General features: G+C 45.5%; 1 protein-coding gene and 1 long non-coding RNA gene across 2 annotated transcripts in view; one reads left to right on the plus strand and one right to left on the minus strand.

Moving 5' to 3' along the window:
* The window catches only part of SALL1 (spalt like transcription factor 1), a 15,008-nt gene extending 11,416 nt beyond the window's left edge, over window positions 1-3,592 (minus strand). Inside the window, exon 1 of the mRNA XM_064671159.1 lies at window positions 3,012-3,592. Coding sequence (XP_064527229.1) covers window positions 3,012-3,087 — 76 coding nt within the window. The 5' untranslated portion in view covers window positions 3,088-3,592. The remainder of the gene's footprint in view (window positions 1-3,011) is intronic.
* LOC135422140 (uncharacterized) lies at window positions 2,550-5,683 on the plus strand. Its single transcript, XR_010434326.1, has 2 exons — window positions 2,550-2,946; window positions 5,215-5,683. It is a non-coding gene; the product is annotated as an uncharacterized LOC135422140 (long non-coding RNA).
* The last annotated feature ends 9,558 nt before the right edge of the window (window positions 5,684-15,241 follow it).

A 15,241-nucleotide genomic window follows, 5' to 3' on the forward strand; every position in this document is an offset into this window, starting at 1 on the left:
TATCAAATGTACACATACGCAGGATTTTGTAAGGGTAAACTAACTTATCCAGTGATTGCACCAGAAATACATTTAAAGTGGAAAGTCTTCCTGGTGGGAGTGAATTGCATGAGCTTTGAACTTTAAAAAAAAAAAAAAAAAGAGAGAAAGCACGATAAAAAAAAAAACAAACCCAAACCAAAACATGCTGTTACAGTCTGATGAACTTTTTTTCCTATTGCTCTTTAGATATGAAACCATTGCAGAAACTTTTAATAAACCAGAATTCAAATCATATGCAAGAAATCGTCACGGAACCACTCTATTCATTTGCTCAAAACACTGCCCAGCACTACCTTACTGCAAGTGTCTTAAGGGCTAGCGATGCTTCACTCGCCTGCACCCTGTGCGAACTGTGGATGGATTAGCAAACCTGAATTCACAGTATGAAAGGAGAAGAAAGGAGCGCTTGGAATTTCGAGGTTTTGTTTTGCAATTTCAAGGCATATAACGCAAACTCGTCCTCGTCGCAGCTCACCCACCTAGTGTTGCTCAAGTGTGAAGTTGCTGCCAGGGCTGGGGACCCCGGAAAGGCAGGGGTAGCTCTATGCTAATATTATTACAGCGTTCTGAACCCTGAAGCACCATTACAAAACACACCCTCTGGGTAACTTACTCAGAACTTATCGTCTAACCATGTAAACCAACCATAACCTAATACTGGTACTAGAGAAGGGAAGGGGAAGGCTCCTACAGATTTTTTAGTAAAGCACATCGCTTTTCTAGGAAACCGCTCAGTACTTTTTGAAAAGAATAAACTTCGTTTTTCACTTCTTTAACTTACGATAGCCACGTAAACCAAACAAAAGCTTCACTGCCATGCCATCATTTCAGGCAAGATCCAACTTATTTCAAGGACATCCTTTAGCAACAGGCAGGAAAGCTGCTCAGTTAACATTCCTTTCTCACACTCCCACTGTCCTTCACTTGAAAACGATGTGCAAAATCAGATCAAAAGACTAAAAACAGAAGAAAACGGCTACTTTTAAAAAACATACTTGGAGATTGTTTTGACCTGTTCCATCCACTAAAAACAAACAAAATAGATAGTGAACGTCAAAAGATGCAATCATACGAAGTGAAGATGTGAAAAATCCCTCTCTGCTTTCCCAGCAAGATAATTTCCATCTCAGCTTTCCTTTTCTCTGCTCACTTTAAGAAGTTCCAAATTCTTTCATAGAAGGCCGATGAAAGACAACTAGAACCCTAACGCTTCCTCAACTGCTACTCCCAACTTCGAGCGGAAGTGGGAATAATATCGTAAGAAAAATAAATACGTTTACTGAGATGAGAAAGGGGATCATGCTGAGGAAACGGCAAAACTCGAGTGCACTCAATACGCGCAGAACTCAGCTAAAAACCAAAAGTCGACTCCCAGGACCCAAATGACTTTTAAGAAACGTTTCACAGAGCTCCGCGGAGCAAATGCTGATCTATTTGCTGGTGTACAAAGCGGGCGTCCCGGGGATTTTGGAAGCCGGGTAAACGCTCACAAGCGAAGCACAACATCCCACAAACTTTCCGACCGAATTCCCCGCGCGGAGCCCGGGACTCTGTCCCCGGCGGTCCCTCCGCGCAGCCGGGAGGCTCCGGCACCGCCGCGCCCAGGGCCGGGCGGCACCGCCACCGCTTCCCGGAGAAGGGTCCCGCGCCACCGCTTCCCGGAGAAGCTGCCGCGGGAAGTGCTCGGTGCTCCTGAGCGGCGGGGCCGGGCCGGGAGGCGAAGGGGCTCCGCCGCACCCCGTTCCTCCCTTACCTGCCCGCCTGAAGCGCTTCTGCGCCGCGGCCGGCGGGTCCCCCCGCGGCTCTGCGGCGGTCGCCCTCCTCATGGCCGCCGGGGGGGCCGGAGGCTGCGGTGGCGGCCGCAGGGAGGGCACTGCCCCGGCAGGACGCTGCCCCGGGCCGCCCGGCCGCGGCTCTAGCCGGCCACTTGTCGCCCCGCGTCCAGCACAGGTACGGGCAGAGGCACGTCCCCTCCGCCGCCCGCAGGGCTGTGCCGGACTCCTACGAAATCCCCGTGTTCCGGAGGGGAGGGAAAAGGGGGGTGAGAAAGAAAGGGGAAAAAAAAAAAAAGATACTTCACATGCTCCCTCTCTGCAAATCCTGGCGGACACAAAGCTTATCCCCCTCGCTTACCAACTTCGAGGAGAGGGGGAGACGGAGGAAAAAAATAAAAATAAAACACAACCTTAGGGAAAGCCAGCAGCTCCCCGCTGCCCTGGAGCCTCCCCGCTGCGGCCGCGGAGCCCCCTTTGCGGCGGGGCGGCTGCGCGGAGCCCGGCGCGGCGGCGGCAGCAGCTCCCGGGACGGGGCGATCCCCCCGCGGCCCGGCCCGGCGGCGGCAACTTTTCCGCCTCCAGGAAGCTTTTGGTGCAGCCGGAGGCCGGGGCTGCTGGGCGGCGGGGCAGCGTCCTCCGCTCGGCGGGACTGCGGGGGAGCGGGGGGTGCGGGAGCGCTGGGGTCCGCGGGGGGGGAAGGGGGGACGGGCGAGAAAGTGGGTGCCCGGGGGGGATTTTCCGGCCTTTTCGGGGGGACGGCGCGGGCAGCGTGTGTGGCCGGACGGGGCACCCGTCCCGCGGGGCTACGGGATCAGCCGCCCCACCGCAGCCCCACTTTGTTTCCCAGCTCCACGGGGCGCGGAGAGAGACGCGGGGGGCGCGGATCCATCTCCTGCGGGCTCAGGATGCCAGACCGCCCCGCTGGGAGAGGGCGGAGGGAAAACATCAAAAAACGGAAAGAGTTTGGAGTTTTGTTAAGAAACACACGAAACAAAACGCTGAGTTCAAAAAATTAAATAAAACCCAAGAACTTGCACCAAAACCCCAGAAGGACCCCCCCCGCGTGTGACTCCGGGAGATCCTGCTCTGTCCTGCACCGCTGCCCGACGCGGTCCCGACTCCCCGTAAGGTAAGTTCATCTATTTCGTGTGTGTTTGTGTTAAAATGTGTGTGAGGGAGAGGAGAAGAACTCACCATTTCGCTGGGATAACAAGGCCAGATCAGGGTCGGATTGGAAATGCTGAGGCTTCGCCTGCTTCCTCCGCGACATGCTGGCTCAAACATCAGCTGGGGCAGAATAAAAAATTACTAAAAAAAAATCTTCTCAAAATTACGGAAATCGAGCCTCCCCCCCCCAGCCTCCCCGATCCTCCGCGCACCGCGCATGTGTCCTGCTATAATTATGATTATCAATAATGCATTGCGATTAATCATAGAGGGGCTCTTTGAAAGGCGATTGGCACATGGCCAGCTCTATTCAAACCAGCTCGCCTTAATCAATTAGGCGCTGATTTGCTGGAGACCCTTGTCTCTCCGCCGCTCCCACCCAATGAGTCGATCCATGTGGCAGGAGAAGGGGCTGGATTTCCCCAAAGCTGTTTGGATACAGTTTAACCCTCTTAGCAACCAGCTGGAGCTGCATCGCGCCATCCTGGTTACTATAGGAATGTGTCTCCCCTCGCCCCTTCCTCCAGCCCCGACGGGCTCCCCGCGCCTCCCTCCCTCCTTCCCGCAGCTTTGAGCTGCATTTCACTTTTTTTTCTTTTCTTTCTTTTTTTTTTTTTTTTCCCCCAAAGCTCCCCCCGCCTCGCCCACAGCCCGAACCGGTGGAGGGAGGGCAGGGTGAGCAATAATCGATCGGGGGAGGAAGCACGGCGGGGGGCGGTCGGCGGGGAGCATCGGCTCCGGAGGGTCGGCCCCGCACCCGGCAAGTGCCTGTGCGGTGAGAGCCCCGGCCCCGCTCCGGCCGCCGCCGGCCCCGCGCGCTACCGCTCGTTCCGTCCCGCTGCTGCAAAAAGTTTTAGGATTTTTTTTTTTTTCTCCCCCCCCGCCCGTTCCCGCATTTACAAATAAAGATCCATTTCGCCCTCTTCCAGCTCTCCCCCGCTCATCCCCCCTCCCCCCGCAACTCCACTTCTCTTTCCATATATCACGGCCCGAGGGGTGCTGAAAATAGGAAGGGTTTGTTTTTTACCTCACACATTCCCAGGACAATTAGGGCGCCGCTGGGAGCGGCGGGCGGACCAGGCGGCCGCTCCGCCCCCGCGCCGCGCGGGTTGGCTGCGCCCGCCGTCAGTCCGCCCGCGGAGCGCGGGGCGAGCGGGGCCGGGGGCGGGCGGTGCGTCCTCCCTCCGCGGCCCCGCTCCGCTCCCCCTCCCGGCCCGCGGGCGCCTCCGCTTCCCCGATCTCCCCCCATCCCCTCCCGGGTCGATCCTGACTTTTGTTTCCCTCTCGGACGCGGGAGCGACGCGCATCTGCCCGCCGGAGGCGCCCCTGGCCGCGCCGAGCGGAGCGCGGAGCAGAACGGCCCGGCCGCGGTGCCGCGCAGGGTCCCAGGGCCGGCCGGGCTGCGCTCAGTGTGGCCCGCCGGGGCTCTCCGGGGCCCCTGCGCTCCCCTGCTTGTCCCCGGTCCCGAACGCTCTCAGCACGGGGACCCTGCGGGCACTGAGCTCCTGTCATGGGATACGTACATCACACACCGAACTTTTATGCCCGTGTGTTACTTCCAGAGGAGAGGCGTCTTACAAACAAATGTCACGGTCTTGAAATAAAAAGTTTAGTTGCAGAGAGGCTACAGATAACTCTGTTTTTAATATCTCGTATATCCAGCGCTACACGTGCACCGTGGGTAAATGGCGGGTGTCCCCCCGAGCTCCGCTGTCCGCGCCCCTCCGCGTGTCGCGCTGCTCCGGGCACGGAAAGTTAACTCTGTGAAATAAGCTGAACCGGCAGAAGCAGGAGCGCAGGCGGCTTTTTCCCTCCACCCTGACCCATCTAGTGCTCTCTCCTCCTACTCCCCCCGCTGGATTATTTACTCTTCTATAGGAGCTACTCCTTTTTCCCGTATTAATATTAACAAACTCTCTGTAAAAGCAAGAGGCTGATCAGATACAACTCATTTCAATTTCAAATGAGCCGGTAAAACCTAGAGAGTGAGGGAGAGGAGAAGGGAGAGAGGGACAAATCTTCCCATTCGAGGAACCGGCTCACTGGCGTTTTCTTCTCATTATTAAACGAAAGAGACAGTAAAACGTTTATGAAGAAGGGTTGGGGAAAAAAACAGCCGCAAAAAACAACCAAAAAACGCATACGAACCGAAAAAGCCTCCCAGGTGCCACTCCAGTATTTAGTCAGCGTTGCAAAGTGGTCACTGACGCTTCTTTTCATTTCTGCACAGGGCGAGCCCCCTCCCTCCCCGCAGCATTCGGTACAGTAGATTTTGAGAAAAAGACAAACGAAGCTATCAGCGGGGATGATGTTGAAGAATGAAGATAATAATGCTGCTATAGGTGGTACTTCACATGACATTATTTTTCACTGAATATTTAAAGAGATGTTTCGGCAGAGATGGATACACTCAGCGCAGGCTGTCACCCTCCTTACCCTGAGACAGTGGGAAAGAAACCGAACCTGAACGCACAGAAGCGCACACGTTACTCACTGCTAGCCACACGTAGATGCACACAAAATACCCACGCGGATCTATTGCATATTTGTGTCTGTATTTCTAACTATATCAATCACTCCATTAGCTTCCTACGGTTTCTAAGCCAGACGCTCTCCCAAAATTATTCGCGTTTACAATTTCATTATACTTCTGCCGATTAAGCTTGAGATAAATTTCCCCAGATGCGCAGTACCTTTACTTCGTGGCTGGAAAAAGGCGGCCGTGGACCAGTAATTAAAAAGCAACAACAGCAACAACAAGAAGAAAAAGAGTAGTTTAAAGAAAAAGAAATTAATCCGGAGAAATTAAGTTTTACAACTTTTTTTTTCGTTTCTCTTCTCCTCGCTAGTGCTAAAGCGGCGCCTGGTATTTCATCCAGGACCGGTTGATTATTTATTGTTTGTTTTCCTCTTCTTCGCTGGGGGCCGGGAGGGGTGGGGAAAGGGTGGGGGCAGAGCAGCAGTGCCAGGGCTAGAAAAAAATCGGTCTTTATTGTTGTTGATAGCAATACATCAATTAAACGTCATTGTCTCTAACAGAAGTTGTGAGAGTTCACAAGCGTAAATACTCTGATCTCGGGTTTTCCCTCTCGAAGCTGCAAATGACAGTGACATATTTTTCCCTCCCTGCCACACCTTGGAGATTTTTTTCCCCCCTCGGATTATTCTTTTTAATGGAGGTGGGAGGCTTTCTAATGTGCTTCAATGCAAATCAGCCTGGCTGCAAGACACCCGTGGTGGGGATCGATCTCCAGTTCATTGAGATGAGCACTGAAGGGAGATGGTAAACAGGGGATAATTTGCAGTTCATTCTGCTGAGAGACGATTCCAATGAGATGCATCACGCTAGACTGGATTATTGTTATTAAGGTTTGCGATCAGACACAACACCCGTAACACGGTGGGGTTAAAAGCTGCGCGATCCCCTCATATAGTTACAATACATCGTTAATAACGATCTGGGGTGCGGGGGGGAAATCCAACTGATTAAATATTTTGTGCACATGCCCCTCGACCCCTCCTGCCCGAGCCGCTCGGGGCTGGCGGCAGCTCCGCGGCGGAGGCAGCCGAGGGTCGGGGCAGCCCAACCTGCGGCTCCGCGCCGGCCCCGCTGCCCCGCACGGCGGTACCGGCTGCGGGAAAGAGCCTCTCCGGTAACCGGGCCACTCGCACGGTCACCCTGCGAAAATATGCGCCTTTCAATTAGCAGGACGCTTGGTCTTTATATTTTTTTCCTTCCTTCTCTTCCTCCTCGTTTTCTATGTTCTCTTTTTGCCTTTATTTTAGCTGAAAAAGCTACACTGCACTGGAGTTGCAAACGGCGCTGCAGCTGACCTGGCAAGTTTGCCGTTTGTCAGCTAACACAGGTTACATATATTTTAGAAATGTGTGTAATTAGGGGCTTCCAGATGCTGCAGTCAGCTGGGAACTTGGCTTTATGCTCCGATGTATAATAAACTTTTGAGACAGTCCTGGGGCGCAGCTACCCCGGGGCAGCAAGCACCAGCTCTCCGGAATTGTTTTATTATCAATAGCCTGGATCATGCTATTCACTATGGACATTTCAAGTCCTGTGACTGTGTGGGTTTAGGTATAACTACTTTTGTGGACATGCTGTCAGCTTCCCCCTTCCTTGCTCTCTCTTCTGGCTTTTTTTTTTCTTCTTTTTTTTTTTTTTTTTCTTTTTTAATTCATTTCCTAATGGTAACTCTCCAGGGGGAAGGGAAAAAAAAAGGGGGAGGGGGCACCAGAATTGAATCCTTCTCCATTATTACTGACAACTAATAATTGATCATTGCTCACAAACACAAGCTTTTAGCCGCATAATTGAATCGTAAGCAATACGGGTTGAGCCAAAGGAAAAAGGGAAAAAAAAAAAAAACAGGGAAAGAACCTCTCCCTCTCTCTCCCCTAAATCCCAGAGAATCTCAATGATGGGGACTCCTCCGCCCCCGAGATAAAAATGACTAATGCCATAACCAGTCAAGGTGGGATTATTTAACTCAATTCTTTCTTTACATATTTGCTGCCTTTTGTTTGACCTGATGGCCGGCAAATTTTTACACCTAGCTGTCCCTTTTGAGTTTATTGATGAAGGTGCTTCTGAAATGATTATCAAGAGATTTACAGCCATCACTACCCACCTACGGGAAAAGTAGTAAAATCAATCCCTCAATCAATCAGACCCCTCTGTGCATATCTTTTTAATCTGCTCTTTTAGGTGTTTTATTACAACACGAGCATTAAATATGTTTGTTTCAAATTTAACACGAATGCCTCCGAAGGACTCTGTCAATTTAGACATAAATCATGAAGTAAACAAGCTAGATGGAAAATTCTCTTACTCAGGCAAGAGAGTTAAAATCCCAGGAATAAAAAAAGATCCCACATCAGTGTATGGGCAACTATTCTGTATCTGCAGCTCACAAGGCAGGAAAACAACATACAGAAAGATAAATATGCAGCACTGCAAAAGATTTCCGTGCACTTTTACATGACTAGAGAGTGCAAGTAATTACAAATATTCTCACCCCCTGAAGCCTATCATTATTTCCTCTATTTGACATCTTTTTATATTAGAATGTATTATTTACCATGTTAAAAAATAAGAATTTTTTTAAATTAAATACCATACACTTGAGAAAGTATCTTGATTCTTGATTTCAACATTATTACTGCTCCCAAGGCATCACTCTATCTTTTATGTACCTTTTTTTTTTTTTTTTTAGGTTAAAAAATAAATTAGAGAGTATTTCAGATAGGCTGCTTAGGTCAGAAAACTTTCCCACTAATTTGTTACACAGTGGTCATCAGGTATGGTCAGAATGAGTCTATTAGTTCTATAGAGAACCAAGAATTTTATTTGGTGCCACAGGGGAAGTTTTCTCTGCAAGCCACATGCCTCTGCATCCCAGTTTAATTTTTTTTTTAATATCCTAGTGTATCACAGCCATATAAAGCCACCATGTGGCTCCACCAGAGAACCAGAAGTTTAGAAATGAAGTGACAGAGATTTCTCCAGCCCTAGATTAAAAAAAAAAGAAAAAACAAAACCTAAAAACCATTCTGGGCTACAAAGACATCTTCCAAAGACATATTGTGATGTCTCTCATCACAGAAATACCTCAGGATAGGACAAGGGAAAAAAAAAAAGAAAGAGACACTGAAATATGTACATGTCAAAAGAGGAGTCATGAAAAAAATACATCTGATATCAGATGATGAGCTATAACTAGCTATATCAGTCAAGATTTCCTCTTGACATCTTGCTTTAAGAAAAGTGCCTTTATGCAGTAGGAAAACTTCACTCAATTGCTCTGCATCCGGGTACCTATTTATGAGAGTCTTAGTATTGTTTTTTAATAAAATACATAACTATAATTTCTTTGTCACAGAACTATTTAAAATAGTATAAAATATGGAGGTGGGAGCCATTAAAAAGCAAATGAAGGAGTAGGACCAAGGGAGGTATTTTCCAGGATGTTTGAGGAAAAATATGTGTTCTTAAAAAAGGTGTTCCCTCAGGATTTGCTTACCTTTGAATCAAAATTGCACAAGAGTTCTACAGTCTGTCAAAATACAAATAGAAGGCCAAAATTTCACATGACAATTTTCTCTGTAATAGAACCTACAGATGATTTTTTACAAGGTAGTCATGTGTTGTTGGCACGAAAAGAATTTTGCTGTCAAATCAGATTTACAGAGTGTGCATTTTTATTTACATTTTAAGGTTTCATTTTAATCTGGAGAATACATAGCGATTAAAGAATAAACATGCTTCAAGCCTCAGGGGAAATGTTGCCTGTAGAGTCCCAAATTTCTTGCCTAATGAAATGAACCTGACAAGCCCTCTCTTTTTCATGACATATTTTTGATTCGAATACAGTGGAAGTATTTGTAAGTACGTGCATTTTGTTTGCATAATATTGAGGTGCCCTGATTAATGCATGGTGTTTACAACGTGAAAATTGTCATGCTCTCTGCATCAACACACGGAGCTGGCCTGGCAGCCGCTACTTGCAATAAAGTAAATGCCTCATGAATAATGTTCTGCTTTCCATGCCTGAGCTAAGCAGAGTCCTCCCCACGCACCTTCTGCCCCCAGTTTGTGCCAGCCTGTTAAGAGAACTGGTCTGCAATGGCACTATGCAGCACGTACCTCTCTGAGTGCAAATATTGTTCCGTCACAGACTTGCACATGCACTATCTGGTCCTGTGGGGAGCCCATTTCCTCGTGGAGCAATCTGATCCCCCAGCCACACTTTTGCAGTTTTCTTTTCTTCCCATTAGTGATCATATAATGTTCAGATGGCAACAATAGCCATTACCTACCTCAAAAGGTAACTCCAGGAGTTTCTGATTTCTCAGAATAATTCCACAGCAGAAAAGAGAGAAAAGAGTTGAGCGCTGAGCTGCCAGCCAGCCCTACTGAACTATCAGCAGATACTACATCAGTGACCCAGAAAGAGCCTTGAAAACTGCTGCTTCATAAACTCAAGATCACACAGCTACCACCTAGAAAATGAGCCTCGCAGTTTCCTTTCCTTACGTAAGAGAAGCTCAAGTAACAGGATTCAAAGAACAATCCTCGAAAAGAGACTTAAAAGACCCTTCCTCAGAAATCCAGAAACCAGATTTGGGGTTAGAAAAATTGTTTCCATTCTTCATATGCTTTATATAGTAAGCCTGGACTTTCATCCTGGCTTTACAAACTATCTCTTGAATCTCACCCTGAGTTACGTATTCTGTGTTTCGGTCCTTCTTCACAGAACTTCAAATTCCCTCTCACATGGAGTGTCCAGGGCTGCAGAACACATCTATTTGCATGTTGTAAGCAGCTTTCTGCAGACTAACTGGCTCTCCCCACGACTGTACACAATCATTAAGCTCATCTGAGCTTGCTCCTGGCCACTGACACCCTAGAGGTACTGCCTGAATAAGAATTTAAAGCTTGAGTAAGTTTTAGATAATACTAGAGGCATTTGGTGCAAAAATCCTACATGCAAAGACAAAGGTAGACCCAGTTTGGAATGGTTCAGCAATTCAACCCATCAGTATGTCACATACATCCTGCAGCAGGCAAAGCACATCAGGGAGAATCCTATTTGAGTATAAGACAACATGCTACTTTTAGGAATAACTTTCATCAAAGTTTGTAAAACTCAAGGATACAGCATATATTCATTTCTGAGAACATGAAAAGCTACTTTTCTTGTCCTCAGAAGTTTGCAGTGTGAGTGCCCAATCCTAAACATGATTGGTGACATTCATCCTTGTGCAGGAAGCAGAGCATAGACAGCATACCACGAGCAGTGTTTCAGTCTAGAACTGCACCTGAGCAAATCTGGAGGAGGGGATAACTGTGATGATGGAACACGTTTCTGACCACTGTTCATCACTGCCCCACACCTGGAAGTCACTGTCCCACCAGTGAGCTGAGGCAATTGTTACGGGGGGCTCTGCCAGTCTGTGCTGCACCAGCATGAGGAGAAACGTTTGCACAACATCCTTGACAGCAAGGGATGGAAATCTCCTGCATGGGGCAACAAAGTGTGATGCAGTAACTTCTTAAACTGTTCCAGCTGTTTGCAAATAAAATATGCATCTAAGCCCCCAGTCTATACAAACCGATTTCTGAGAGGAGCTGTATTTGTGTGAGTGTGCCAGATCAGGCCCATTACTAACTTCAGGAGTGTAAACAACTGTTATATAAAGGAAAGATTTAGAGAAGGCATCAGTGACAATGACTAGCATGTAAATCCCATACCTCTTAGTAACAATTCTGTTGTTAACATGTTTAGTTGACAGTTCCATACCTTTGCACTCCCATACATTGTAAGGCTGGAAGTCACTTGTTCTGTCTCTCGAGTTTAGTCAACCTGGCTTCTTCTGCTGTTGAAGCAGCTTCCATTTTCATGCTGCACAAAAGCAGTGCTATAATACACAAGAATAAAAGTTAAATGAAAACATAGAGCCAAATGCATTAGCAATGTACTGAATTAAGTGGAATTAAAGAAAGGATAAATATGGTTCATTCCTTTCTCCAGCTTCAGTACTGTCCTCTCCAACCCTGTACATATAACGTCACAACACAATAACATTGCTGCGCTCACTCTGTTCAAGCAGGATCATTCACTTTCTCTTTATTTCACTCCTAGAATTTTCAAATAGCAAAATTCAATTTCAGGCAGTGCTGCTCTCAAAGGGCTGCCAGACCTGCTGCCCCTTTGCCCCACTGCTGGCAGATGGCTGGAAAGTGGAACAAGCCCTGCCCGTGTGCCGCGACGGGTCACGCTCAGCAGAAGCAATTAGGTAAAACTCAGTGCAAAGGTGAAAGTGGGATGGCCGTGAGCCTAATGGGGGAGACAGATTGGTACCCCTACATTTGGGGCCAGCACTGGCACCAGCAGCCCCGCGGAGCACACAGCTGCCCAGGGCTGCAGAATGTTCAGTAACACGTTCCTGTGCTATAGACTGTGCCTTGGGAGGGGCCTGCGTTTAATGTTTTGCCTAGAGCAACAAAATCCCATAACGGGTGCTGGTTGCCACATTCAGGGAAGCCTGCAGGAATTGCTTGCTGGTGACTGGGAAAGCACTCACTGCTTCTCGAAGCAAAACAACTATGACATTTTCGGAGTACAGCTCCTTAAACCACCTGCTCAAATCTGCTAATCGCGGGTAATCTCGGCTCTTCAACGAGATTACTTAAAGACAATCAAAATACTAAATAATGAAAGACAAAACCAGTTACTGGTAATTTGCATCCTTTTTTTTCCTGTGATATCACACTATCTTTTTTTGTAGTAATTGTAACCTGTAGCACACTATGTAAAGTTCTCAGAAATTAACTATAGAATATGCTTCGATTTCTTATTATTCTGTCTCCTTATTGTCATTCTCATAAAATCAATCCAAGTGATAACTGGAATGTCTAGAAACAGCCAGAATTTAATCTGGAGGAATTACACACAAGTATATCAGTCCTGGAAGTGTATCTGCTCAAAGGAGCTATGGATCACTGCAGAGAATACAATGTTCTGTGCTTGAAGCTTTGGCATATATCTGCAAGATTATTCTAATTTCAGTGTAGAAATCTGACACTGTGGAATACTCCTTGGAAATGTGCATATTATAAAACTAAAAAAAAAAAAACCCTACAAAATTTGAACTTAATTGAAAATACTTTCATTTTATGGCAAACCATACTGTCGATGGTTACAGTAACTCCAGATTTTGCTAGGCCCTAAATTTTCGGAAAATCCAGGTGTCATCCCAAATTTTGTACCCTTTTAACTGCCAATCTCAGAACCATTTAGGTAAGGAAGTCTTCAGTGGTGCAGCAACACAAGGCCAAAACTGCCTTGGAGGCACTTGGTCTCAGTGTGCCACAGGTCCTGTTTTCCTGGGGATCCCATGGTTTCAGGATATCCAGGAGGTTTGTAGGTAAAGCTTGTAAAACCTTAGAAGAATACAAAGGATATTTTATAAAGCTTCCCTTAAAGGATTTTTTTCAAACCACATGGATGTTACTGGATAGGGATTTAGTCTATCCAAATAAAACCAGTTGCACTTTTCAATACAAAAGCACAGATTTATCAAGTGGCTCAGCTGCAATGTGTTCGAGGTTCCTTCACATTGAAAGGTTGGATCAGATGATCTTTTGAACAGCCTGGGCTATTCTATCATTCCATAACAGGGCAACATGATTTTACATGGAATTACATTATTTGCATTCTTGATGCTTTATTATATCTTTCAAAATAAAATAATATAATCTGGACTTTATTGTTGAAAGAATGAAATTGCTTGACTGACACATGATAGTGAAACAATTACATTAGAAGCTCTGGCTCTTTTATTTCTCCTTCACTCAGAAAAGAGCAAAAAAACCCCTGGATTTGTTCTGAACAAAATTGCAATACTGCAGGCTAAAACTTTCCTTCTCAATCTAAAAACTTTCCTTCTCAATTTAAATTCATTTTAAATTGTTATGCTTTACAAACTTCTAAATGGGATTCTAATTGTTGACAGACATTTTACATTACATGTGTCTATCACTTTGATTTAATATGCATTTTCAATGAAATTTAAAAAAGGCCTCTAAGGTGGCAATTTAACAGCAAGACATGCTGTGAATTTTAGATATAAAAAATATCTAGTTTTCAAGGATTTTTTGTACATGTGAAAATGGCCCTCCAGAAAAAAAAATAAAAAAAATCGGAGACTGTCTGTATGGCTGAATTATCAGAAGCTAAATATCTCCAAGAACATTACCTACTGTTTTAATCAATCACAGTCATCAGAGGCAAACCAGATTTTACATTTATGCAGCATTTCAGTGGTGCACTTCAAAAAGTGTTAACCATGAAAGAAATAGAATGTATTTGGAAATCCTATGTCTGGTTTATTACATCCCATGACCTGATTTAATTTGCTTCTACAGAAAACCCACATTGAAATGTCTGTAAGTAATACGTACTTGTTGTCAACTTTGATAAGAGACATTTGAAAGGAGTTCTCTGGAAGATAAGAGCAAAGCAACTTTTTCTGTGTCCCTAAAAGAGTGGAAACCAGCCCTAGGAGAGCATACAAGCTGCAGCAGAGACCTCTTCTATATCAAGTCTACTTTTGAAATCATCAGAATTGTAGTTAATGTATAAACCCTAAGCTACAGACATTGACAGCACAGTGGGAACAACTCTGCATCTTTAACTTGGAATTTGTAAAACAAAATATTAGCTGCTTTTAAATACTTGCATTTTCTTCATGACTTGAATACAAACATCTTGGCTTTGGCTTATTTTATATAAATAGCCTTAGATCATCTTGTTTTAGTGGTCCTGCAGGGTGTCCCAAAACCTACACTTGATGGCAAGAATAAACATTCATTAAACTTCAAAGGCTGCCAAAAAGTCTAGTTATTTTGATTTAGGGGAATAATTTAAATTAATCCCTATGTTTGTGTAGAAAATATGCAATGTAATCCATTTCTCTGTGTCCAGCTTCAAGTCACACTGGAAAAAAAAATATTGCTTTATTAATGTTTCCTGTTTTGAAAAACTGGAGAAAAAAAAATTAAGATTTCATATATTTTTTAAGAATCCTGGCTTAGTGACATTGAGTAACAAATATTATAATACACAACTGTGTAGTTATATCTCCACATAACTGCTGTTAAACTAACACACACAATGGACTTCTGCAATGGGAGTAGTAAAACCAGATTTTATGTTTGTTTGTGTATATATATATATATATATAAATAATCTTTTTTTAACAAAAGAGTCAATTACTCTTTTTTTGAATGGCTTTCTGCCTTAGCACCCCAACTCAGCTGATGCTGCTGTGCTACAGAAAACTCACAGTCACCTTTCTAACACATCTTCCTTTTTTTGCTGAGCCCCTCTTCAAATTTAGAAGAAACTTTAGTAGGATGGTTTAAAATTATTTTTTACTTTAAAATGAATCCACTCTTCAATCAAAGAAGCATGTATAGCATACTGTGTGAGAGGCACACTGAGGAAAAAAATAAAAGGAGGGAGAAGCTCTGCTATTGTAAATCACTGTAATGCCACTGAGGCCAATTTAGACTCGCTGAGGTTGTGGCCTAATATTTGTGCTGAAATGTTGCAGCTATAGCTGTATCCCTGAGCTGTATAAATATTTGTTGAAGGCTGACTGTTAGGGTGCAAGGGGTGGATGGCTCATCAGCAAATAGTGAGGACCCTTGTCTCTTCACCTTTCTTAAGGAAACCTTC

This window comes from Pseudopipra pipra, chromosome 14 (assembly GCF_036250125.1).
Source record: "Pseudopipra pipra isolate bDixPip1 chromosome 14, bDixPip1.hap1, whole genome shotgun sequence".
Taxonomy (NCBI): domain Eukaryota; kingdom Metazoa; phylum Chordata; class Aves; order Passeriformes; family Pipridae; genus Pseudopipra; species Pseudopipra pipra.